This window comes from Anabrus simplex, chromosome 2 (genome assembly GCF_040414725.1).
Source record: "Anabrus simplex isolate iqAnaSimp1 chromosome 2, ASM4041472v1, whole genome shotgun sequence".
Taxonomy (NCBI): domain Eukaryota; kingdom Metazoa; phylum Arthropoda; class Insecta; order Orthoptera; family Tettigoniidae; genus Anabrus; species Anabrus simplex.
Window position 1 is genome coordinate 22,182,209 of NC_090266.1, and position 26,760 is coordinate 22,208,968.

The following is a 26,760-nucleotide window of genomic DNA, read 5'->3' on the forward strand; positions in this document are numbered from 1 at the left end:
GGTTTTACAAATAAAAATCCATTATGGATTCCATCTTTAGTATGTGACAGTTGATGGAAAGACATTGGGAGTATGACAAAGTTCTAGAGATCATATATTTCTTGAAACAGTACAAGCTTATGAAAGCCTACCTTACCCAGGGAAAATTTGTGGGAAACAATCGCAAGAAAGGGAGTTGGCAAACAAATAACAAAAATTCTACATACATTGTATAGCAAATACTTTAGCTGTCTCCAGACCAAAGATGAGAGGCTGTCACCACTGTTATTTATAATGGTAAAAAAATGGCGTATGGCTTTTAGGGTCGGGAGTGTCCGAGGAAATTTTCGGCTTGCCAGTGCAGATCTTTTGATTTGACGCCTGTAGGCGACCTGCACGTCGTAATGAGGATGAAATGATTATGAAGCCGACGCATACACCCAGCCCCTGTGCCAAAGGAATTAACCAATGATGGTTAAAATTCCCGACCCTGCAGGGAATCGATCCCGGGACCCCTCTGACCGAAGGTCAGCACGCTAATCATTTAGCCATGGAGCCGGACATTTATAATGGTAATAGATAAAATTTGAAAGGATTCTATGGAAGCATTTCGCAAAAGAGAGATTAAGTTGCTGATCATGACATGGTGTGATGGGCACTAAGGAAATACAAAAACATATTGAATGTATTTCCCAATGTCTTTCCATCAACTGTCACACACTAAAGATGGAATGCACAATTGACATATTGAATGGGAAAATTGTGGAATAGAGTATGAAACTCAGTGTGGAGAAGAGAAAGGTGATGGTGATAACAAGAGGTGACACAGTACGGAAAGGAATCATAAATATTGCAGGTCAGAATCTGGAAAATGTGGACAGCCTGAAGTACCTAGGCCTCACATTCATCATTGCACTGATTTAGTCAACAAGTTAAAAGTTTGTTAATATGTACTAATGTGTACTTCAAACTTGAGTCAGAGTGTATATACCAATTTTAAAACTCTGAGTTACTTGCTTGCTGGATATTTTCAATTAAAATTCATTGTCATCTCTTGTGATCTATCGTCACAATAGCCTTGAATATGTCTTGAGTTACATTGAGCACAAAGTAAGAAAGAGTGCTTCTCTGCAACCCATCATACAAGAATTTTATAAAGAATGGTCAATAACAATAGAAGTTGTAGAAACAAGAGAAGGGAACTCCAAGATGCTACTGTTTGGAAGTGGTGATTGGTTTTTCAACCTTACTTATTCACTCATTCTTATACTCACTTTGATAGCTTGATGAGATTTTACAAATCCTTGAATTGCGGAAGTTTCAGGTTCTGAGAATGCATGGGCTCCAGCATATATTTCATCACAAGGCCGCCTACTGGAACCAGCACCTCCCCATTTATAACCAAAATTTCGGTTGAGGTCTACACCAAGACAACCCTGACCGTTGGAACGACGGTTTTTACGCCACAGACGATCTCCTGTATGAGAATGTTCATAGCCATCAGGGTTTACCACTGGTAAGATATACCATTCAACGGACTGTACAGCATCTCCATGTTGTTCACGGTATTCTGTCAGTTGATTGATGATGTAAGTTACGGACGCGGGGGATATCCATTCACGAGCATGAATTCCTGAAATGACAACGTTTGAAATTATCATAGTGATTGTTGAAGGATTATAATATTGCAGATAGATTTCTAAGCTCAGAAATCTATGATACATTATCATTAAATAGTATGGCAGTTAATGTAATGTAATCTAATCTAATGTTTCTCTCTAAAGATTCATTAGATTTAATTCCACAGTGTGAGACACGCATCAAAAAAGAACATTATATCACGAAAGACAACTCACCTTGTTCTAACGGGTGTTAACCAAAAGCAACTGATTATGTTCATATTACAAATAAACAGTTTTAACATAAAATTTAGAAAATCTGTGCTCATATTTTCTTTTTGTTCGTCAATGTTAATGCAATTAGTGGCAGCTTCTAATGTCTCCATTGAATGTGGTAGTGGGCCATGTAGAGGTGCAGATTTACGTTCTTAAGTTGTTATCCTACATATTCGTTCACGACTGCGTTAATCGTCACTTGGGTCTATCCATCTGAACAATTACATCAGATTTTGTTTGCAGCACAAGTCCAAATCAGCATAGTTGGATTTCACTTATTTTCTTCTGGACTGGCTCAACAACAAATTGTTTCTGATGTCTACATGGGAAGCACAATCAAACCTAGTGATGCCAGGTGACAATCTGAACTTCTTCACACCCTGCCTGTTTTATGCTGACCATCATCCTATACCATTGAATGTGACAGGACAGACCAAGGTGCAATATATCCTTGATTTAGGGTGCCCTTTCACCCATTCATAGATCAAAAGTATTTACAGTTCATCAAGGCATCACATTCATCTCAAAATTATTCTAATTTTCTTCGTCTGATATCACATATTGAGGAAGTTCATTGATTAATTGCACCCTATGTTGTGCCAATAAATCATTCCTTTGACCAGTTTCAAGTACAGTATATTGCTCTGTAGATTATCCAACAGAATTTCTAAATTCTTTACAAGCTGACGGTGCCACACCACAGTTATGCAATGGGATATGATAGATGGAGAAAAACTGGAGAACTAGTTTGGCTGAAGTTACTATTTTAACTGGCTGTGCCACAGCAAAAACATCCTTAACATCGAAAATCCCTATCATATTTTCCTTTTGATTTCAGAAGAGTCCAATTCCCGGTATGAATATGCTTTTGAATGACAATAAACAAAGAATAGGGTCAGACACTTAGAGTGGCTGGAGTTGATCTCAGTGGAGAATGTTTTTCTCATGGCCAGCTTTACGTGTCGAATGAATATTAGTAAAAATGGGTTGGAATGTATATATAGAAAATTTAAGGCTGAAACTGATTCCAGGAAGGAAATTCCAGGGATCATTTATGAAGAATGGGAATTGATATGTGTAGACTTACAGACGGTGGTACATAAAAATAGTTGGATATGAGGATAATGTCCAGGTATAGGAGGGGATTAATACTGATGAGGTGTTGAAATTTGCCTCTGATAAGAGACAGTTACAAAGGATACAATATTTCAAAAGCCACAAAAGCAGCTGGAATTCATAAAATTTACAGGAATTTATTTGATTACCGTTTGTACGAAGGAATTATACCAAATAGATGTAGAGTTGCTGTTGTAGTCCCAGTCCACAAAGGAAAGGGCAATAAATTTAAAGCAGATAATAACAGACCAGTGAGCTTGAGTTTGACTTGTACTGTTTGTAAGTTCTGAGAAAGCATTAGATCCCTGTGAGAAATTACCAACTGGTTTGATAGAAGGAAGATCGGTTTTTGGAAAGGTTATTCTAGTGAGACTGTGCTTGTAGATTCCAGCAAGATAAAACAGACATTTGACATTGACAACATTAAATGGATTGCACCACTATTGACCTATTAATGGATTAATCAGTCATCAATGATATGCATTTAGGGCTTTTGCCTAGGGGGTAGATACTCCATCAATTGTTCACCTAACATTTTCCTGAACGTATTTGAAGAACTTAGAAATGTATCATAAATAAATGAATGAAAATAAATAAATAAAATTAAACACCACTCCCTTACTCCTCACTCTATGAATATATATTTCCCCAATTTGCCCTCTCAAATTTCAACTTTATCTCCATATTATGACATTTTCTAATTTTGTAATTTCCAATCAATCAATCAATCAATCAATCAATCAATCAATCAATCAATCAATCAATCAATCAATCAATCAATCAATCAATCAATCAATCAATCAATCAATCAATCAATCAATCAATCAATCAATCAATCAATCAATCAATCAATCAATCAATCAATCAATCAATCAATCAATCAATCAATCAAAAATCAATCAATCACACTGATCAGCATTTAGTGCAGTTGTCCTGGTGGCAGAATCCCTATCTGTTGTTTACCTAGTCTTTTCTTAAATAATTGCAAAAAATTTGGAAATTTATCAAACATTTACCTTGGTAAATTATAACAATACCCAACTCCCCTTCCTATAGACGAATATTTGCCCCAATTTATCCTCTTAAATTGCAACTTTATTTTCATATTGTGATCTTTCCTACATTTAAAACCACCACCAAAACTTAATTGTCAAGTAATGTCATTCCACGCCATCTCTCCACTAACAGCTGGGGATATACCACTTAGTCAAGCAGCTCGTCTCCTTTCTTCCATGTCTTCCCAGTCCAAACTTCGCTATATTTTCGTAATGCTACTATTTTGATGGAAATCACCCAGAACAAATCAAGGTGATTTTCTTTGAATTTGTTCCAGTTCTCATCTACTAATATCATTCCACGCCATCTCTCCACTGACAGCTCAGGACATACAACTTAGTTGAACATCTCGCTTACTTACTCCATAGTAACCCCAGCCCAAGTTTTGCAACGTTTTTTTAACACTACTTCTTTGGGACTTTTCCAGTTCTTGTATCAAGTAGTCCTGAAACCACACTCTAATTGGGGTCTTACCAGAGACTTATGTGCCCTCTCCTTTACATCCTTACTACAACACCTAATTAACCTCATAACTATGTGAAAGGATCAGTAACATATAGCAACCTCTTTAATAGGATTAAACCAATGAAAATCATTCCTTACATTAACACCTAGGTACCGGTACTTACAGTGATACCCGTCAACACAATAAGTGAAACTGAGAGCATTTTCATCTTGGTGAATCTTACAACCTGACTTTTATCCCATTTACCGTAATTCCAACGTTCGCTGTCAACTCACAACATTGTCTATGTCCCCCTGCAGTCGCTCAAATTCTGCATCTCGTTTACTGCTTTGTACAATATATCATTAACTGCAAATAGCTTTGTCGGTGATTCCAGGTCTTTACTCATATCTTTATATATACAAGAAAACATTAATATCCAATAATGCTGACCTGTGAGACCAATCCTTCCTATTCATTACTGGGTCAGTTACTACTTCACGTATTCTAATTCTCCGAGCTCTATTTCCTAGAAATTTAGCCATCCATTCAACCACTCCTTTGTCTAGTACAATAGCCCTAATTGTCATCAGTTGTCTCCAATTATGTACCCACTCAAAAAAGACCTTGGATAGTTCAATAGCAATGCAGTCCAATTGAAGTCCTGAATCGGAAATATGTGCTATAAATTGCTGGAATCCTATAAGTTGAACCTCACTAAAATAAACTTTCCTAAACCCAAACTTCCTTCTATCAAACCAGTTAGTAATTTTGAAAACTGGTCTAATATAATCACAAAGAAACCTTTCCTAGAACTTACATACAACACATGTCAAGCTGACTGATCTGTAATTATCCGTTATATTTAACTTATCACACTTCCCCTTGTACACTCGGGCTACCATTGAATCTCTCTGTTCATTTGGTACCACTCCTTCATGCGAAAAGTAATCAAATTAATATTTCAGATATGGCTCTATATCCCAATTATCATTACCATCATCATTGGTTCGCTCCAGCAAGCCGCGTGCGGTTGTGTACGAGCCTCCTCCATCTTACGAGATAAGAATTTCATACTGTTCCGTATTGAAGTGAGTTCACTAATAAGTTAAAAGAATGTATAAATTGGTTCAACCTTTCAATACTATAGAAATAAGAAAAGTAAGTTACATTCCTATTTAATTGAAATTGGTACCGGTTTCGACCAGTATTTTTGGTCATCATCAGCCGATCACAAGTAAGTGTAAAACAATGCACAGATGAATAAATTGCGAAGTATAAAGAATTTTGTAACTTGCTGTTAGTGAAGCTCTAAAATCTTTAGGAAGTACTGTTCATTGAAATATAGCCAATCACAAATAAGATGCACAGGTAAAAATATGAAGTTTAGATGATACCGTACTGTCAGATGCAGTTTATGAAGCACTATAACACAATGTTATGAAATATTTGATTCTGGATTTCTTCCTATACAGTGCTCTCTAACGCTTATGTCTTACTAACGTTCTTGATCCATGACTTCCTCATGTCTGACACGCAGTGCTGATCCTTAAAATTATTCAGTGCCTTATAAACTGCAACTAATATATACGTATTCGATTTCAGACTCCTCACACGCTTAAAACCCAAACAATACTTTAAAAACGTGGTTAAGAAATGAAATCCGCTTCCTATATAACAAAAAGTTATTTTTAAGCAACAAATTATATGAAACATACTTCGAAATAACTAATCTTCTCCCTAGTGCACAATGGAACCTCTTCCAAATTCAAGTTGATAATAAATTATTTTATTAATTGTCATTAAAACAACAAACCCGTGATAACCAGCTTAACAACCTGATTAAAAATTCTCTTCCACATAAAAATAAAATCAGAAACAATAAAACACCTTCAATTAACACACAAATTTAATCATTCTGTAGTCAACTTATCTAAAATAACTTTAAACGAGAAGAAAATTCAATTCTTTCTAAAGGTCTCAAACACAACTGGACCAACCTTACTCCTCTCAACACAAATTTAGTAATTGAATCTGAAATAGCCATTAATAAAATGTCAATTGAACATCAATATGAAATCAGACATGAAGTAAAAAGAAAACTAGAAAAAGTTTTTTAACAATAACAATAATACTGTCTCCAATCTTAACATTAAGGATTAAATAATGATTATAAACGTATTTCAGATCTAGAAAAGAAAATTAATGACAATATCATCATCATTACTAAGCCGATTAAGGCAACACAACTGTCTTAATGGATTACTCCGACTACATATCAAAAACTAAAGGTTTCTTCAACAATCCTTCCTTTTCTGTAATTAAGAAAGATCCAACCAATAAAATACAACGTCTGCTTAAAGAAACTTAAGAAAAACAACTCTTTTCTCTTCACAGATCAAGAAAAAACCAAATAACTAAGCATGAACCTTAGCCTACCTACTGCCAAAGCCCTTCCCAAAATTCAAAAAACCAACATTCCGATACGACCTATCATCAGTTACAGACCTAGCCCCTTATACAACATTTCTAAATTCATCCAAAAAAAAATTATTAAAAAATATTGATTTTTATCTAATAAATCTCTCAAAAACACTTCCGAATTACTGTAATTGAAAAATAAAAAAAATTTGACATCCAACCAAATTTCTCTCTCCATTCTTTTGATATTGTAAACATGTACCCCAGTATTCCTCGCGCGTGCCTGTGCAACACCTATGGACATGTGATTGTGACGTCGTGATTCTGGAACATGCTGGCTTTCCTTCTCCGTATACATCTAGACTTTCCCATTGTGCTTTATAATCTCGGGCTCCACCTCTCACAAATGCGTCGCTTCGACTCACTTCTCCTCTTGCCAGCTTATGCCGGCGTTTGATGTTATGCTTGCGGACTCCATTCTTATATTTTTTTTTTAATTCGTACTTTGCTTTGGACATTGAGAACTGTAATCTAAATAACTTACATGACCTTTTTGCGACGTGTATAACAAATTCCGCACTTGTGAGACTCCTTTTGTAATACTACCCGGCGAAATGAATATTTCCTATAGTTTCCATCCTTATTTCCTTTCCCTTTTCTTTTTTTGTATTTTTCTTGATCCTTACCCTGCATTCTTTCATTGGAATTCTTTCATGATTAACTTTACTCTTATTGCATCTGGTTTTCACCGTTCATAATTCTTTTCTTGACGTTCATTAAACTGTCGGATACTGCAAATGTGGCATATTTCGCTTGTTTTCCGAGCTTTCATTTTTTTGGTATTGTTAGGAAAAATTCTTATCTGGTGTTTCCTGTCTTGTGACAGAGGTTTATTTATTCTACTTGTTGATTGTAAAATATAATTATTTACCTTGTTGATATTTTCTTTTCTCTTGTCCCTTTTCACGTCCTCTGGGGGCTCTTTACCTTCTCGCTACGCCTTTGGTTACTATTTATTTCACTTGTACGCTGCTTTTCTACTTTATCATTGTTAATATTTACTTACTCTGAATTTCCTTATTGCTAGTCCCCTAGCTATGCGTTATTACTGCCCATAGTTCGTTATAAGTTACTATCCACTTTTTCAAAAATGCTACATCTAGGAACACAAATTCAATATTCCAATCCTTATATAGTTCCTACCAACATTTTCCACTTCCTATAACCCACCCTCCTGATCCACTTTAAACTACTTCATTTCCTCATTTATTTACCTATTCTTCCCTTTATTTTATTTATTATTTTTCTGCTTCAACTTTTCTTTCCTCGTTACATTCCTCTTTTTTCACTCGCCCATTTGAATTACACTTTCTAACATCTGTAATTATTTTGACCACTCCAACTCTAACTCTTACCTTTGTCATTACGCTCCTCAGCTGTTCCAATATTGCGCTTTTTAGTATTTGTTTCCTCTTCACAATTGTTTATTTTCTCTATGTCATTTAACCAAACGCAGTGTAGTGTACGGTAGTGTAGATACATTGTAGTATAGATACAGTACATTTAGATAGTGCCGTATCTTTCCTGCTATATTCGTGTGTTATCTTTCGTGTATATCTATTAGACCGTAATACTAATAATAATTTGTCTAAGCATTTAGCTTCGTTGGTAATCTTTGAGTACAGTAGTACTTGCAAATTACATTTCTGTTGTGCTTAGTAGTGACATACGGTACGGTACAGGTATCGTAATTAGGATACGTCTGAAAGTAGTTTAAAAATTACTGTAGTGTACTGTACAGTAGTATACGAGTAATATCCTATTAGAATTTAGTGTGTTTATTTTATTATTGTAAAATATTTGTGTAGTACTGGTGTAGTAGAGGTATCCGTAGAAACTCTTACTAAAATATTGTTGAAATTAGGATAGGCTTAATTGCAGTTTGGAATTGTGTAGTTCTTGTGTAATACTTTCGATATTCAGTAATTAACAGCAGCTTTTATCCTGTTAGGGGTTGTAGGATTCAAAAAAAAAAAAAAAAAAAAAAAAGAGCACGACTAAGTAGTATTGTAGTGTAGTCGTATATTAATTACCTTATTGTTGTGTACTATCCCAGACAATATATCCCTCCGTTCATTTATTTTTTTTGCAAATAAGTTATTTTATTTTTTAATTTAAAAATTACCCCCGTAAAGAATGGCTAAGGAGCGCGAGTGTACTTATTGTGGGTGTGGTGAGGCATTGAGGGGTATGAGGGAGGAGTTGGAAAGTTTGAGGGAGATAATTAGGATTCTCACAGAAGACAGGAAGGAAGATAGGACTCCCTCAAACAATGTACAGGTTACAGTAGGTGTACAAGAGGGAGGGGAAGGAAAGGGAGGAGTTGTAGAAGACAGGTGGTCTAATGTTCTAAGGGGAAGGAGATTGCAGGCCAAGGGCTCTATTCAGGATCAGAATTCAGGACAGGTGTCTGTGCGAAATCGGTACGAGTCACTCCAGGTAGAACAGAGGGAAGATGAGGGACAGGGAACTGTTGCTGAGATGCATGGAAGTAGGAGGAAGGGAAAAGGTAGGAAAGGGAAAGGTAGAGTAGAGGATAGGAAAAGACAGGTGGAATAGGGTCATGGGAAGGAGAAAAGGGAGGAGGAAGTAGTTTCTGCAGCTATCAGGAAAGATAGGGCTGACCAGGAGGGGAGGGGATCAAATGAGGTGGGTAGGGTTGAGGCTCTGGTCATGGGGGATTCCATCGTTAGACACGTGGGGAAAGTGTGTGGAGGAAAGGGAACCAGGGTAGAATGTTATCCAGGAATTAGGTTGAGGCAGATGTTGAGGAAAGTAGAAGAGAGGGAGGAGGGGAAGGAGAAGGTGGTAGTGTTTCACGTTGGTACCAACAACGTAAAGCAAGCTGATATAAGTACCAACATAGTTGGAGATGTGTGGGATCTGGTAAATGCAGCACGGGTGAAGTTTAAGAAAGCGGAGATTGTTATTAGTGGAATACTGTGTAGGAGGGATACTGACTGGAGGGTGATTGGGGATTTAAATGAGACTATGGAGTGGGTATGTGGGAAACTGGGAGTGAAATTTCTAGATCCTAATGGGTGGGTAGGAGATAGGGATCTGCGCTCGGATGGCCTTCATTTAAACCGCAGTGGTACGTATAAGTTAGGAAATTTGTTTGGAAGGGTAATAGGGAGGTACATTCAGGGAAACGGGATGGCCTAGGGAGTGGTGATAAGGGAACAGGGAACTGGAAATCAAGTAGGGATGACATAAAATTGTTAGTGTTGAACTGTAGAAGTATTGTAAAGAAAGGAATAGAATTAAGTAATTTAATAGATATATATTTACCAGATATTGTAATAGGAGTTGAATCATGGCTGAGAAATGATATAATGGATGCAGAAATTTTCTCACGGCACTGGAGTGTGTATCGTAGAGATAGGATAGGAAAGGTGGGAGGGGGAGTTTTCATTCTGGTGAAAGAAGAATTTGTAAGCTACGAAAAAGTTAAAGATGAGACACATGAAATTCTAGGTGTAAGGCTCATTTCTAAAGATAATAGGCAACTTGATATATTTGGAGTGTACAGATCGGGAAAGGGTAGCACTGATGCGGATTCGGAATTATTTGATAGGATAGTCAGCTATGTGGGAAACGACATGGAAAGAAATGTGATTGTAGCAGGAGATCTGAATTTGCCAGATGTCAATTGGGAAGGAAATGCGAACGACAGGAAGCATGACCAACAAATGGCAAATAAGTTAATATGGGAAGGACAGCTGATTCAGAAAGTGATGGAACCAACCAGAGGGAAAAATATTTTGGATGTGGTGCTGATAAAACCAGATGAGCTCTATAGGGAAACTGAAGTAATAGATGGTATTAGTGATCATGAAGCTGTTTTTGTTGTAGTTAAAAATAAATGTGATAGAAAGGAAGGTCTTAAAAATAGGACTGTTAGGCAGTACCATATGGCTGATAAAGCAGGTATGAGGCAGTTTCTAAAAAGTAACTATGATCGGTGGAAAACGGTAAATAAAAATGTAAACAGACTCTGGGATGGGTTTAAAGAAATTGTTCAGGAATGCGAAAACAGGTTTGTACCTTTAAGGGTGGTAAGGAATGGTAAAGACCCACCTTATTATAATAGAGAAATAAAGAGACTAAGAAGGAGGTGCAGACTGGAAAGAAATAGAGTTAGAAATGGCTGTGGAAGTAAGGAGAAATTGAAGGAACTTACTAGAAAATTGAATCTAGCAAAGAAGGCAGCTAAGGATAACATGATGGCAAGCATAATTGGCAGTCATAAAAATTTTAGTGAAAAATGGAAGTGTATGTATAGGTATTTTAAGGCAGAAACAGGTTCCAAGAAGGACATTCCAGGAATAATTAATGAACAAGGGGAGTGTGTATGTGAGGATCTTCAAAAGGCAGAAGTATTCAGTCAGCAATATGTAAAGATTGTTGGTTACAAAGGATAATGTCGAGATAGAGGAAGAGACTAAGGCCAAAGAAGTAATAAAATTTACATATGATAACAATGACATTTACAATAAGATACAAAAGTTGAAAACTAGAAAAGCGGCTGGAATTGATCAGATTTCTGGGGATATACTAAAGACAATCGGTTGGGATATAGTACCATATCTGAAGTACTTATTTGATTATTGTTTGGCCGAAGGAGCTATACCAGATGAATGGAGAGTTGCTATAGTAGCCCCTGTGTATAAAGGAAAGGGTGATAGACATAAAGCTGAAAATTACAGGCCAGTAAGTTTGACATGCATTGTATGTAAGCTTTGGGAAAGCATTCTTTCTGATTATATTAGACATGTTTGTGAAATTAATAACTGGTTCGATAGAAGGCAATTCGGTTTTAGGAAAGGTTATTCCACTGAAGCTCAACTTGTAGGATTCCAGCAAGATATAGCAGATATCTTGGATTCTGGAGGTCAAATGGACTGTATCGTGATTGACATGTCTAAAGCATTTGATAGGGTGGATCATGGGAGACTACTGGCAAAAATGAGTGCAATTGGACTAGACAAAAGAGTGACTGAATGGGTTGCTATATTTCTAGAAAATAGATCTCAGAGAGTTAGAGTAGGCGAAGCTTTGTCTGACCCTGTAATAGTTGAGAGGGGAGTTCCTCAGGGCAGTGTTATCGGACCTTTATGTTTTCTTATATATATAAATGATATGAGTAAAGGAGTGGAATCGGATGTAAGGCTTTTTGCGGATGATGTTATTCTCTATAGAGTGATAAATAAGTTACAAGATTGTGAGCAACTGCAACGTGACCTCGAAAATATTGTGAGATGGACAGCAGGCAATGGTATGTTGATAAACGGGGCTAAAAGTCAGGTTGTGAGTTTCACAAATAGGAAAAGTCCTCTCAGTTTTAATTACTGCGTTGATGGGGTAAAAGTTCCTTTTGGGGATCATTGTAAGTATCTAGGTGTTAATATAAGGAAAGATCTTCACTGGGGTAATCACATAAATGGGATTGTAAATAAAGGGTACCGATCTCTGCACATGGTTATGAGGGTGTTTAGGGGTTGTAGTAAGGATGTAAAGGAGAGTGCATATAAGTCTCTGGTAAGACCCCAACTAGAGTATGGTTCCAGTGTATGGGACCCTCACCAGGATTACCTGATTCAAGAACTGGAAAAAAATCCAAAGAAAAGCAGCTCGATTTGTTCTGGGTGATTTCCGACAAAAGAGTAGCGTTACAAAAATGTTGCAATGTTTGGGTTGGGAAGAATTGAGAGAAAGAAGAAGAGCTGCTCGACTAAGTGGTATGTTCCGAGCTGTCAGTGGAGAGATGGCGTGGAATGACATTAGTAGACGAATAGGTTTGAATGGCGTCTATAAAAGTAGGAAAGATCACAATATGAAGATAAAGTTGGAATTCAAGAGGACAAACTGGGGCAAATATTCATCTATAGGAAGGGGAGTTAGGGATTGGAATAACTTACCAAGGGGGATGTTCAATAAATTTCCAATTTCCTTGAAATCATTTCGGAAAAGGCTAGGAAAGCAACAGACAGGGAAACTGCCACCTGGGCGACTGCCCTAAATGCAGATCAGTATTGATTGATTGATATGTTTTAATAACTTAATTGATCTAACTTACGAAACTTTTGGAAGCTCAGTGCCTATCTACTCTTCAAGAACTTGCTCCGTAATACATTTATATATTTGATCTGCGAGTTTCTACATAACGGTTTGGATCTATTGACAAGTAGTGCTAATTCCTCATGGACTATAGCTGAACTCTTCACACACAGTGCTCTCTAACACATCTAACTTCAGATACTTTTTAGAAGCACAGTGCCGATCTTCTCTTCAGGCACTTGCTCCGTAGTACATGTACGTATTTAATCGGCGATTTCTTCATAATTTTTAGATCTATTGACGGGGAGTACTAGTCCCCAAAATTGTATAGGGCCTCATAAACTGCAGTTGAACTCTTCAAGAATTCGCTTCGTACTGCGTTTGGAAACGTATTTTATTCTGGACTTCTTCCCATACAGTGATCTCTAACGCTTATGTCTTACTAACGTTCTTGATCTATGACTTCTTCGTGATTGACACGCAGTGCTGATCCTTAAAATTATACAGTGCCTTGTAAACTGCAACTGACAAATATGTATTTGGTTTTAGACTTTCTCCATAACATCGTGCTTCATAAACTGCATCTGACAGTATCACCTAAACTTCATGTTTTTACCTGTTCATGTACAGGTTACAGTAGGTGTACAAGAGGGAGAGGAAGGAAAGTGGGGAGTTGTAGAACACAGGCGGTATAATGTTGTAAGTGGAAGGAGATTGCAGCCTAAGGGCTCTATTCAGGATCAGAATTCACGACAGGTGTCTGTGCGAAATTGCTACGAATCACTCCAGGTAGAACAACTGAGGGAAGAAGAGGAACAGGGAACGGCTGCTGAGATGTGTGGAAGTAGGAGGAAATGAAAAGGTAGGAAAGGGAAATGTAGAGTAGAGGATAGGGAAAGACAGGTGGAACAGGGTCATAGGAAGGAGAACAGGGAGGAGGAAGTAGCTTCTGCAGCTGACCTGGAGGGGAGAAGATCAAATGAGGTGGATAAGGTTGAGGCTCTGGTCATGAGGGTTCCATCGTTAGACATGTGAGGAAAGTGTGTGGAGGAAAGGGAACCAGGGTAGAGTGTTATCCAGGAATTAGGTCGAGGCAGATGTTGAGGAAAGTAGAAGAGATGGAGGAGGGGAAGGAGAAGGTGGTAGTGTTTCACGTTGGTACCAACAACATAAGGCAAGCTGATATAAGTACCAACATACTTGGGCATGTGTGAGATCTGGTAAATGCAGCATGGGTGAAGTTTAAGGAAGCAGAGATTGTTATCAGTGGAATACTGTGTAGGAGGGATACTGACTCTAGGGTGATTGGGGTTTTAAATTAGACAATGGAGTGAGTATGTGGGAAACTGGGAGTGAAATTTCTATATCCTAATGGGTGGGTGGGAGATAGGAATCTGTGCTCAGATGGCCTTCACTTAAATTGCAGTGGTACATATAATTTAGGAAATTTGTTTGGAAGGGTAATAGGGAGGTACATTCAGGGAAACAAGGTGGTCTAGGGAGCGTTGATAAGGGTACAGAGATCCGGAAGTTAGGTAGGGATGACATAAAAAAGGTTAGTGTTGAACTGTAGAGGTATTGTAAAGAAGGTAATTGAATTAAGTAATTTAATAGATATATATTTACCAGATATTGTCATAGAAGTTGAATCATGGCTGTGAAATAATATAATGGATGCAGAAATTTTCTCATGGAACTGGAGAGTGTATTGTAGAGATAAGATAGGAATGGTGGGAGGGGGAGTGTTCATTCTGGTGAAAGAAGAAATTGTAAGCTACAGAAAAGTTAAAGATGAGGAACATGAAATTCTAGGTGTAAGGTTCATTTCTAAAGATAATAGGCAACTTGATGTCTTTCGAGTGTACAGACCGGGAAAGGGTAGCACTGCCAAGGATTCAGAATTATTTGAAAAGATAATCAGCTGTGTGGGAAACGACATGGAAAGGAATGTGATTGTAGAGGGAGATTTGAATTTACCAAATGTCAATTGGAAAGGAAATGCGAACGACAGGAAGCATGACCAACAAATAGCAACTAAGCTAATATGGGAAGGACAGCTGATTCAGGAAATGATGGAACCAACTAGAGGGAAAAATATCCTGTATGTTGCGCTGGTAAAACCAGATGAAATTTATAGAGAAACTGAAGTAATAGATGGCATTAGTGATCTTGAAGCTGTTTTTGTCGTAGTTAAAATTAAATGTGATAGAAAGGAAGGTCTTAAAAACAGGACCATTAGGCAGTACCATATGGCTGATAAAGCAGGCATGAGGGAGTTTCTAAAAAGTATATATGATCAGAGGATAATGGTAAATAAAAATGAAAACAGACTCTGGGATGGGATTAAAGCAATTGTTGAGGAATGTGAAAACAGGTTTGTACCTTTAAAAGTCGTAGTACAATAGAGAAATAAAGAGACTAAGAATCTCACCAGAATTAATTGATTCAAGAACTGGAAAAAATACAAAGAAAACAGCTCGATTTGTTCTGGGTGATTTCCGACAAAACAGTAGCATTACAAAAATGTTGAAAAGTTTGGGCAGGGAGAAAGAAGATGAGCTGCTCGAGTAAGGGGTATGTTATATGTGATAAAATTCATTTTTAGGTCCGTATTGAAAATATTTATAATAAATAACACTCATATGTTTTATAATTCACCCACCTATTCAATACAATACCCTCCTATTCAATACAATACATTGTATTGTATGTATTGTATTGAATAGGTGGATGAATAATAAAACATACAAGTATTATTTCATAAGTGGGATGTTCCGAGCTGTCAGTGGAGAGATGGCATGGAATGAGATTAGTAGACAAATAAGTTTGAGTGGCATCTTTAAAAGACAAATAAGTTTGAGTGGCGTCTTTAAAAGGAGGAAGGATCACAATATGAAGATAAAGTTGGAATTCAAGAGGACAAATTGGAGCATATATTCATTTATAGGAAGGGGAGTTAGGGATTGGAATAACTTACCAAGGGAGATGTTCAAATAATTTCCAATGTCTTTGAAAACATTTAAGATAAGAGGAAAACAATGGATAGGGAGTCTGCCACAGGGGCAACTGCCCTAAATGGAGATCAGTATTGATTAATTGATTGATTGATTATTTGTGATTGAATGCATTTAAACGTACAGTACTCCTTAAGGATTATAGTGCTTCACTAACAGCAACTAAAAATGACTAAAAATATTGGTCAAAACCAGTACCAGTTTTTAATTAAGTAGGAATGTAAACTTACATTTCTTATTTTAATAGTATTGACGGGGTGAACCATTTTATACTTTCTTTTAACTTATTAGCCTCCTCCAGTGTGTCCTGACCATCCACAGATGATGTTCATATCTATAGCACCAAGAGATATCTTGGCTTCAGGAAGTCAAATGGACTGTATCACGACTGACCTGTCTAAGGGGTATGATAGTGTGGATCATGGGAGACTGCTGGCAAATATGAGTGCAATTGGACTAGACAAAAGAGAGACTGATTGGTTGCTATATTACTAGGAAATAGACTTCAGAGAATTAGACTAGGTGAAGCTTCATCCGACCCCATAATAATTAAGAGGGGAATTCATCAAGGCAGTATTATTGGACATTTATATTTCTTTATATATATAAATGATATGAGTAAAGGAGGTGGAATCAGAGAGAAGGCTTTTTGTGGATGATGATATTCTGTATAGAGTAATAAATAAGTTACAGGATTGTGAGCAATTGGAAAATGGCCTTGATAATGTTGTGAAATTGACTGCAGGCAATGGTATGGTGTTAAACAGGGTTAAAAGCCAGTTTGTGAGTTTCACAAATAGGAAAATTCCTCTCAGTTTGGTTTACTGTGTTGATGGGGTGAAAGTTCCTTATAGGGATCACTGTAAGTACCTAGGTATTTATATAAGGAAAGGTCTTCATTTGGGTAATCACATAAATGAGATTGTAAAGGCTATTTTGCTTTACATCGCACCAATACGGACAATAGGATAGGCCTAGGAATGGGAAGGAAGCAGCCTTCACTAAGGTACAGCCCCAGCATTTGCCTGGTGATGAAATGGGAAACCACAGAAAACCTTGTTCAGGGCTGCCAACAGTGGGGCTCGAACCCACTATCTCTCGGGTGCAAGCTCATAGCTGCATTTTCCTAACCCCATTGTCAACAAGCTTATGAGGGTGTTCAGGGGTTGTAGTAAGGATGTAAAGGAGAGGCATACGAGTCTCTGATAAGACCCCAAACAGAGTATGGTTCCAGTGTGTGGGACCCTCACCAGGATTACTTGATTCAAGAACTGGAAAAAATCCAAAGAAAAGCAGCTTGATTTGTTCTGGGTGATTTCCAAAAAAAGTGTAGTGTTATAAAAATGCCTGGTAAGACATGGGGGAAGGAAGACTAGGTGGTATGTAAAAGCTAAGAAACAATGCTAGGTTTTGGTCCACCCAATCAATACACATCACTTTACAAATGTACTATTTAATTAAAAACATATTAAAAATATTTAGGGTGTTTCATCTCTGTTTGAGACTTCATCAGCCAAAAAATCACATGTTAGATTACAAAACTCAAATCAGAAATGAAAAAAATATTTAAAAAATGGAAGAACCCAATGTCTTTTTAAGGACTATTTCGGAAATGCAAAAGATATAAATATATATTCATTATTTACACAAACTGACCTCATTTCTTGCAAAAACTTTTGTCTTCAATGTTAAAGAATGAAATTAACTTGCTCCAAGTTGTCAGCGGAGAGATGGCATGGAATGACATTAGTAGACGGATAAACTATCTATAAACTATCAATACAGAACATGAAGCTGATAGATTATAGTATAAAATTTGAGTGGTGTCTTGAAAAGTAGGAAGAGTTCAAAATATGAAAGTAAATTAGGAATTCAAGAGGATAAATTGGGGCAAATATTTGTTTATAGGAAGGGGAGTTAGGGATTGGAATATCTTACCAAGGGAGATATTCTATAAATTTCCAATTTCTTTGAAATTATTCAAGAAAAGGCTAAGAAAAGAACGGATAGGGAATCTGTCACCCGGGTGACAGCCCTAAATGCAGGTCAGTAGTGTTTCGTGAACTTTATTCTCTCATTCATTCCATTGAAAGATGTAAATGAAGCATTCGATTATATTACTTTGGGTACCGAAGAAACTTTTGGTGACCTCTTCGACTATGTTGGGCGATTGTACGTACATAGTAGGTACCGTAGGAACAGAAGGCAACCTGCAACTCTAAGATTCCCACCTCAAATTTGGAATGTTTATTCTTCCACTTTTAATGGTGAATCCAGATTAAACAATCCAGTAGAAAGATAGCACTAGAAATTGATGGTGGTTCACCATTCTTCTGTATGGAAGTTTATAAAGCTCTTAAACAGGAATAAAGCAATGAACATCGTATCACCCAGACCCTTGATGGTCATATGTAAATACTGCACCCAACCTCAAGACAATAACAGGAAAAATCATGCATATATCATCAACATGGTAAAAAATTATCAGTCACCACTGATCTGCATTCAGGGCAGTTACCCTTGTGGCTGATTCTCTATCTGTTGTTTACCAAGTCCTTTCCTAAATAATTTCAAAGAAGTTGGAAATTTTTCAAATATCTCCACTTCTAAATTATTCCAATCACTATCTCCTCTTCCAATAAATGGATAGGTACTTGCCTCAATTTGTCCTCTTGAATTTCAACTTTCTCTTCGTCTCCATGTTATAATCTGTCCTACTTTTAAAAACACTACTCATCCTTATTTTTCTACTAATGCCAGTCTGCGCCTTCTCTCCATTGTCAATTCAGAACATAGGGTTTAGTGGAGCATATATGAAGGAAAATGCTAAGATTGATGTATACCTGCGGGGAATTTCATATGACCTCTTTTCGACTTTTTTGTTAGGGTGAATTGTCCACTAGTTAGTGAATTTTTATTACTATATTCATTGACGCTCTTCCAGTTAAGGGACTGGGTGGATGAGTTAACAGGATCGTACCATTACAGAACCCCTACTGTCTTTTTGTCAACATAGTACATTTCTGCACCATCCTCCAAACTAATTTTCTGCTTTCTAATGTAACACACGGTACAGTGTATTAGGTCTGAAAATCCCAATTCGAGAGACAAAGCAAGTGTTAAAACAGTTGTCTGTCTGTATATTTGAGGGTGTCAACAAATGAGAGCTGATTTTTAAAATTAATTTTTCCTATGTCCTAAGTTGGGAAATTAAAGCCCGTTTGTGTTTGAGAAGTGGTCATATGCTGGGACTGCCTGTAAGGAGAAATTTCTCTGTAAATGATACTAATTCTCTCATTTAGAGTTTAGTAGTATGTTTCCTACTTTTGACATGAAAAACATATTGAAGTTGATCAGTGTTTGTATTTAAAGTTATACAGATATCTGTGCCTGGAAGCAGAATGGAAAATGAAAACTTCCTTACATCACTGTTCAGAATTGAATCTTGGGAATAACTTCACATAATTAATGCTTTTAAATCAATACTGTACATTATATTTATCTTAAACTGAGACTGTGACTTACTCAATATTTTCATATTTGGTTCCAAATGATGCCTACTTCAATTGTAAACTTAATGTGAATATTAAATAACTGTATACAGTAGCAAGATCTGCCAAAGGGTTTATAGAAATACAAAAAGTAACTTACCTCCATCGAGCCAAATAGCTGGGCTGTTTGGTTTATCAGATGCAATTCTCAAGACTTTGAGTGGCCGACCTCCCAAAGAGCTACCAATAGTTTGAACACTGCAGAGATTGGGGTAAGTCTGTGCAAGAAAGTCCAAGTAATGGTGAATATCCTGCAGTCTATGATAGGACTGCCATTCCATGCGGTGTCCTGAAACAAGATCCTTACTTAACTTCTTACGTTGCTCTCACTATATTCATTCGGAAACAAGAATATTTAAATGTTCAATTCTATATCTTTCATGAAATTTTATGTATTTCATTACATATCAAGCCTAATTTACTAAGCAGTACATTCAAAGACTAGAATGTTTGCAACAATCTCCGAGCCAGCAATGGCTCTGTTTCTAGAAAATAGAACTCAGATGTTTCCTACTTTTGACATGAAAAACATATTGAAGTTGATCAGTGTTTGTATTTAAAGTTATACAGATATCTGTGCCTGGAAGCAGAATGGAAAATTAAAATTAAAACTTAAAACTTCCTGTAATAATTAAGAGGGGAATTCCTCAAGGCAGTATTATTGGACCTTTATGTTTTCTTATATATATCAATGATATGTGTAATGAAGTGGAATCAGAGATAAGGCTTTTTGCAGATGATGTTATTCTGTGCAGAGTAATAAATATGTTACAAGTTTATGAGCAACTGCAAAATGACATCGATAATGTTGTGAGATGGACATTAGGCAATGGTATGATGATAAATGGGGATAAAAGTCAGGTTGTGAATTTCACAAATAGGAAAAGTCCACTCAGTTTTAATTACTGCATTGATGGGGTGTAAGTTCCGTTTGGGGATCATTGTAAATACCTAGTTATTAATATAAGGAAAGATCTTCATTGGGGTAATCACATAAATATTAATGTAAAAAGATGGTACAGATCTCTGCATGTGGTTATGAGGGTATTTGGGGTTATAGTAAGGATGTGAAGGAGAGAGCATATTTGTCTCTGGTCAGACCCCAACTAGAGTATGGATCCAGTATATGTGACTCTCACCAGGATTACTTGATTTCAGGTTCAGAAAAAATCCAAAGAAAAGCAGCTCAATTTGTTCTGGGTGATTTCCAACAAAAGAGTAGCATTACAAAAATGTTGCAAAGTTTGGGCTGGGAAGACCTGGGAAAAAGGAGATGAACTGCTCGAGTAAGTGGTATGTTATTGGACATTATAAATTTTCCAGCGAACTCATTCCTGGCAGCATTTTGCCCCTGTGTGCTAGGCTGGGCTCATCAGTTGGTACCTAGCACACCTACCTAGACGCTGACTAGTGCATACCTTGGAGGCCACTGCGTAGGCTAGTTGTAGCCACCGGCAGTGCCAATGTACTATGAGAGACTTTGTCTCATTATCAAAAACTGATGCCTGCTTGGCCATCAGATGATATAGATGTTGATTCCCATAGGGAATCCAGCAATGCTGAAATGCTGGCAACCAGGAATTAGTTAGCTGGAAAATTTATAATGTCCAATAACGGACCATTTATATTGGTATTATAAATTTACTCATTCGGAAGAAATATTTCGGATTCCCTATGGGAATCAACATCTATATCATAAGTGGTATGTTCCGAGCTGTCAATGGAGAGATGGCATGGGAGGACATAAGTAGATGAATAGGTTTGAGTGGTGTCTTTAAAAGTAGGAAAGATCACAATATGAAGATAAAGTTGGAATTTAAGAGGACAAATTGGGGCAAATATTTGTTTAGAGGAAGGGGAGTTAGGGATTGGTATAACTTACCAAGGGAGATGTTCAATACATTTCCAATTTCTTTGCAATCATTTAAGAAAAGGCTAGGAAAACAACAGATAGGGAATCTGCCACCTGGGCGACTGCCCTAAATGCAGATCAGTATTGATTGATTGATAGATTGATTGATTGATTGATTGATTGATTGATTGATTGATTGATTGATTGATTGATTGATTGATTGATTGATTGATTGATTGATTGATTGATTGATTGATTGATTGATTGATTGATTGATTGAAACATTTTTTTAAATTTTCATGTATGAATGTATTTTACTTGTCCAAAAGAAAAGAATGATTGTTTTAAAACAACAGACAGCACAATGAACTAGTAGATAATACATGGCTTTATATTTACCTGAAAATTTTAATGCATTCAATTGTGATGGGATGGATACTTTTTATGTTAAATAGGTCATTATAAACTCATTGTATTGTCTGAACAGGGTTACCTGCTACAGGATGCAGTAGAATGTACAACGAGTGTTGAGCAGCGGTAAATCACCTGACGCTCTAAAGAGGCCAACAGCCATGGGCGGAGGAGCCCCTCTAGTTGGGTGCTTGTCATCCAGTGGAGGTTATGCCAATTGAAATGCAGCAGGAAGTGTCTGCTGTCCGGGTTTGGGGTGACTTTGTTGATACCTTTGAGTGTGGGAATCCTACCACAATAATTGCCTTGCCAGAGTAACTGCGTAGAACTCAGTGGCAATTGTAGAGAAGAAGGTGACCTTTGGTACACTATAGGAGGAAACCCAACACTCTGAATTAAAAGAGTGAAAGATACCTTTATCAAGTGAGGGATAGGTATCAGCAACAACTCTGAGTGTCTGAATCCATAACAGATGTGTCGCGTGCAGCATCTTGCTTTCACGTTAGAAGTAGCTGTGAATTCAACTTTCTGAGGCTAACAATCGAAGTTCCAACACTTGTCAGTGTCTAGATGTCAGCCCCAAAAGGGAATCATTTGACTCGGTATTATAGAAAGATCAAATGCATACTCTATCCCAGTTGGAAACAATCTACAATTATCAGGAAAAAAGTTAGTTAAACTTTTGATTCTGGGAAACTCACGTTAGCATGCAAGATATAACAATAATTTTGTGTGGCAGCCCTCGTAAGGCAGACCCTCCGATGAGGTTGGGTGGCATCTGCCATGTGTAGGTAATTGTGTGTTTTTGTGGTGGTGGATAGTGTTATGTGTGGTGTGTGAATTGCAGGGATGTCCAGGAAATCAAAAACAATCCGAACCAGTTGAATTAACCAATGCAGGTAAAAATCCCTGACCCGGCTGGGAATCGAACCCGGGACCCTCTGAACCGAGGGCCAGTATGCTGACCATTCCGCCAACAAGTTGGACATGAAAGAGATTCAAGGGCAGGAGAGTTACTCACTTCACAACTTTGAAAGTCAACTTCGTGCCTGAAGTTGTGAGATGGACAGCAGGCAACGGTATGTTGATAAACGGGGTTAAAAGTCAGGTTGTGAGTTTTACAAGTAGGAAAAGTCCTCTCAGTTATAATTACTGCGTTGATGGGGTGAAAGTTCCTTTTGGGGATCATTGTAAGTATCTAGGTGTTAATATAAGGAAAGATCTTCATTGGGGTAATCACATAAATGGGATTGTAAATAAAGGGTACAGATCTCTGCACATGGTTATGAGGGTGTTTAGGGGTTGTAGTAAGGATGTAAAGGAGAGGGCATATAAGCCTCTGGTAAGACCCCAACTAGAGTATGGTTCCAGTGTATGGGACCCTCACCAAGATTACCTGATTCAAGAACTGGAAAAAATCCAAAGAAAAGCAGCTCGATTTGTTCTGGGCGATTTCTGACAAAAGAGTAGCGTTACAAAAATGTTGCAATGTTTGGGTTGGGAAGAATTGAGAGAAAGAAGAAGTGCTGCTCGACTAAGTGGTATGTATGTCTCAAGTATGTTCCGGGCTGTCAGCGGAGAGATAGCGTGGAATGACATTAGTAGACGAATAAGTTTGAATGGCGCTTATAAAAGTAGGAAAGATCACAATATGAAGATAAAGTTGGAATTCAAGAGGACAAACTGGGGCAAATATTCATTTATAGGAAGGGGAGTTAGGGATTGGAATAACTTACCAAGAGAGATGTTCAATAAATTTCTAATTTCTTTGAAATCATTTAGGAAAAAGCTCGGAAAACAACAAATAATGAATCTGCCACCTGGGCGACTGCCCTAAATGCAGATCAGTATTGATTGATTGATTGATTGATTGATTGATTGATTGATTGATTGATTGATTGATTGATTGATTGATTGATTGATTGATTGATTGATTGATTGATTGATTGATTGGAAAACTGAAAAATCTCACAGATACCTTGGCCAAATAGTACATTTTAATAACAGCCTTATAAGAGACCAGGTACATGAAGGAACAGACTTGAATTGGAGGGTTATAGGATGCAGAAAGTAACACTAGAAAAATAATTGATGAACATCCCTTATCTGGGTACGAGTTCACTATCAATAAGCAAATCCCTGGAACAAACATCAATTTTACCACATTAAAAAGAACAGTACCAGGGAGATCCTATCATGATTCCTACTGCAGAAGATGCGGTGAGATCGAAACTTTAGCTCACATCTTGGGTTTCTATCTTTTGGTGAATTTCTTAGAAACACCCTCCACCACACCACCAGGCCACCTATTGCGCAGTCCCTCTGAGTACACGAGGAGGTTCATGGTCTTGCAACAAATGTCGGCACAAATAGAATTTATATGATTGCCAATAAGGTAAAAGCAGGCCATAAACTAGCCCCACCAATAAGATACAAGTTGCATCTAACCCAACCAGCCGAAGTTGACTATGAAAAGAAATTAATATATTCCACAGAAAAGTACCAGTTAGAGGATATTCAAGTGATGGGTTTTGTGATTGGTGCCAGGGGGACGATCCCCAAAGAGGGGTGAAAATCATGAGAGTCATCAGAATCAGCACTGATGAACTCATGGACAGGGGCTGAAAGCTCTTAGGGGCTCTATCCTCATTTTGAGACATCGCTTGTACTCATCGGAATAAGATCAAACTTTTCAAATGTTTTAAGTATTTTTGTACCCATTAATTTATTTGCTTAATTAACTTCAGTAATTTTAATTCATTTTCATGAATTTGTTTTTCAGTACTCATTAAATTTGTTGATCTAACTTCACAATCAGTTTTGATTTTTAGAGTTCTTTATAAACTATTTATTTTCTAATCAGTGTTCACTGTATTATATATTCTTTGCCTTCAGGCAGCTTGAGGAAGAATTTATAATAAAAGTTCATAGAATACATTCTTTTATTCTTGTTGATTATTCACAATATTACGTATTATTATAGAAAGTCTACCGCCTGATTGATGGATTCCTGCACTGACCTGTTGTTGTGCATGTTGAATTATGGTATATGACATTATTCATATTTCTATCTATTTATATCATTGCTCCTATGCCAAAACTGCAAATGTGACAATGCTCTTCCTATCTACTATTTCCTTTAAGACTGGTCATGCCTCTCAGCTACATATGGATACACAGTCCATCAGAAAAATTTTAGTTCAGTTCACTTTCCTGTGTGTGTGTAAAGGAATATGAACCTTAAATACATGATACTCTAGGAGTGATTAAATATGTCATGCATACATACATTCCTACAGTACGGTACAGTAAGATTTATTTTCCTTTACACATTAACAAAGGAAAATGAATACAACGATATTTGTTCTGATGGACTGCATATCAATATGTGGCTGGGAGGCGTGTCTAGTCATAGGGAAACAATGTATAGAAACAGCATTGTCATATTGGCAGTTTTGATATAGGAGCGACGATATATTAATTGATTTGATTATAACTTATTTGTTCCTTTTCATAACCAGTCTGTGATATTACTAAGAGAGAAGAGAATAAAGAACCTTACTACATGAAAACTAGACACTGTATTGAGGGAACAGAAACTGAGTTACAAAATCACTGAATCATGCACATTTTATAACCACCGCAAAATATCTTACGTTTTGTAGGATTACTTAGTTGTTCATTTATGAGGGATTATGACAGTCCACAATTTGTGTCCATGTTTTCCTTACAGTTATATGACAGGGTGAATATGAAATATTTCTGTTATGGCTAGGAAAGCTATGAACAAAATGTACTGGAGAAAAAATAATGTGACTCACCATTTCTTCCCATTAACACATCCAAATCACTTTCAGAAACAAGTGAGTTTTCCTGCTCAATTGCCTCCTGAAGGTCAGCAATCACAACATCATATTCAATGCTTTCATTCTTCAAACGCTCCTGTACAACAGGGAGAGCATCAGGTTTCACTAATATGTCAAGCTCTGTACCATTCACCTCCCGGTCTCTCCATAATTGCACCTCTGCAGATAAAAAATATTCAAGCATCAGATACATATTTTTGTGATGATACAAGAGCAACTTCTTTTACATTATGTTATGACCAATTTGGAAATAATGATACCATCAGAGCTGTAAGGTAGCATCACACTGAACACCAATGTCTCTTACTATAGAAATGCTTTTTAATAATCTCTTAAGTACTAAGTTAATCACAAATAAGAAAAAACTTGATTTACCCACTTATTAACAACATTTCTGTCCACATTTGACAGTAATTCAATGATCTAGATCAAAACAAGAAATACTGACTTCTAATTTAGAATTTGGGAGTACAATCGAACTGTACAAGCAGCATTTTTATTATTCATTATATTTTCAACTGTACGCTACATGTCTAGACTCTATTTTAACAAATCATTTAATTTTAATATCAACACTGAATAACATGTTTTTAAAAGAGATTACTTTTAATTTATCATGTTGCCAATATTCAAGTCTTAATTATCTCAAGACAGACACTTAATACCAACACTGTAATTCTCCAAAGAAGGGTTTTCAGCTTAGTCCAGTTGTTAATTATTTTAATGTATTAATATTTGTACTGATGATGGCCAAATTGGGTTGAAAAATGTCTATAATATTAATGTAACTTGTATCAATCAGTCTCATAGATTGAATTACATTTATATTGAATAGGTGGATAAATCAGGTCTTTTTCTTATTTGTGATACCACGGTCAACACAGATCAACTAGATGAATTATCTCTTGTAATAATACTAAGTTAATCAACGAGATGATCTCTTTGAAAATATCTTCACAATGTAAATTCAAGTAATGCAGAAGAAATTTCGAAGATGATTTGCTATTATTTATTGATATAGCATCTGACATATA

At 36.8% G+C, this 26,760-nt stretch overlaps 1 protein-coding gene across 1 annotated transcript in view; it reads right to left on the minus strand.

The window, feature by feature from the left end:
- LOC136863448 (carboxypeptidase B) overlaps positions 1-26,760 on the minus strand; it is a 59,873-nt gene that overhangs the window by 25,236 nt on the left and 7,877 nt on the right. The window contains exons 2-4 of the mRNA XM_067139854.2: positions 25,682-25,885; positions 19,698-19,886; positions 1,254-1,612 (exon numbers count right to left, since the gene is read on the minus strand). Coding sequence (XP_066995955.2) covers positions 1,254-1,612; positions 19,698-19,886; positions 25,682-25,885 — 752 coding nt within the window. The remainder of the gene's footprint in view (positions 1-1,253; positions 1,613-19,697; positions 19,887-25,681; positions 25,886-26,760) is intronic.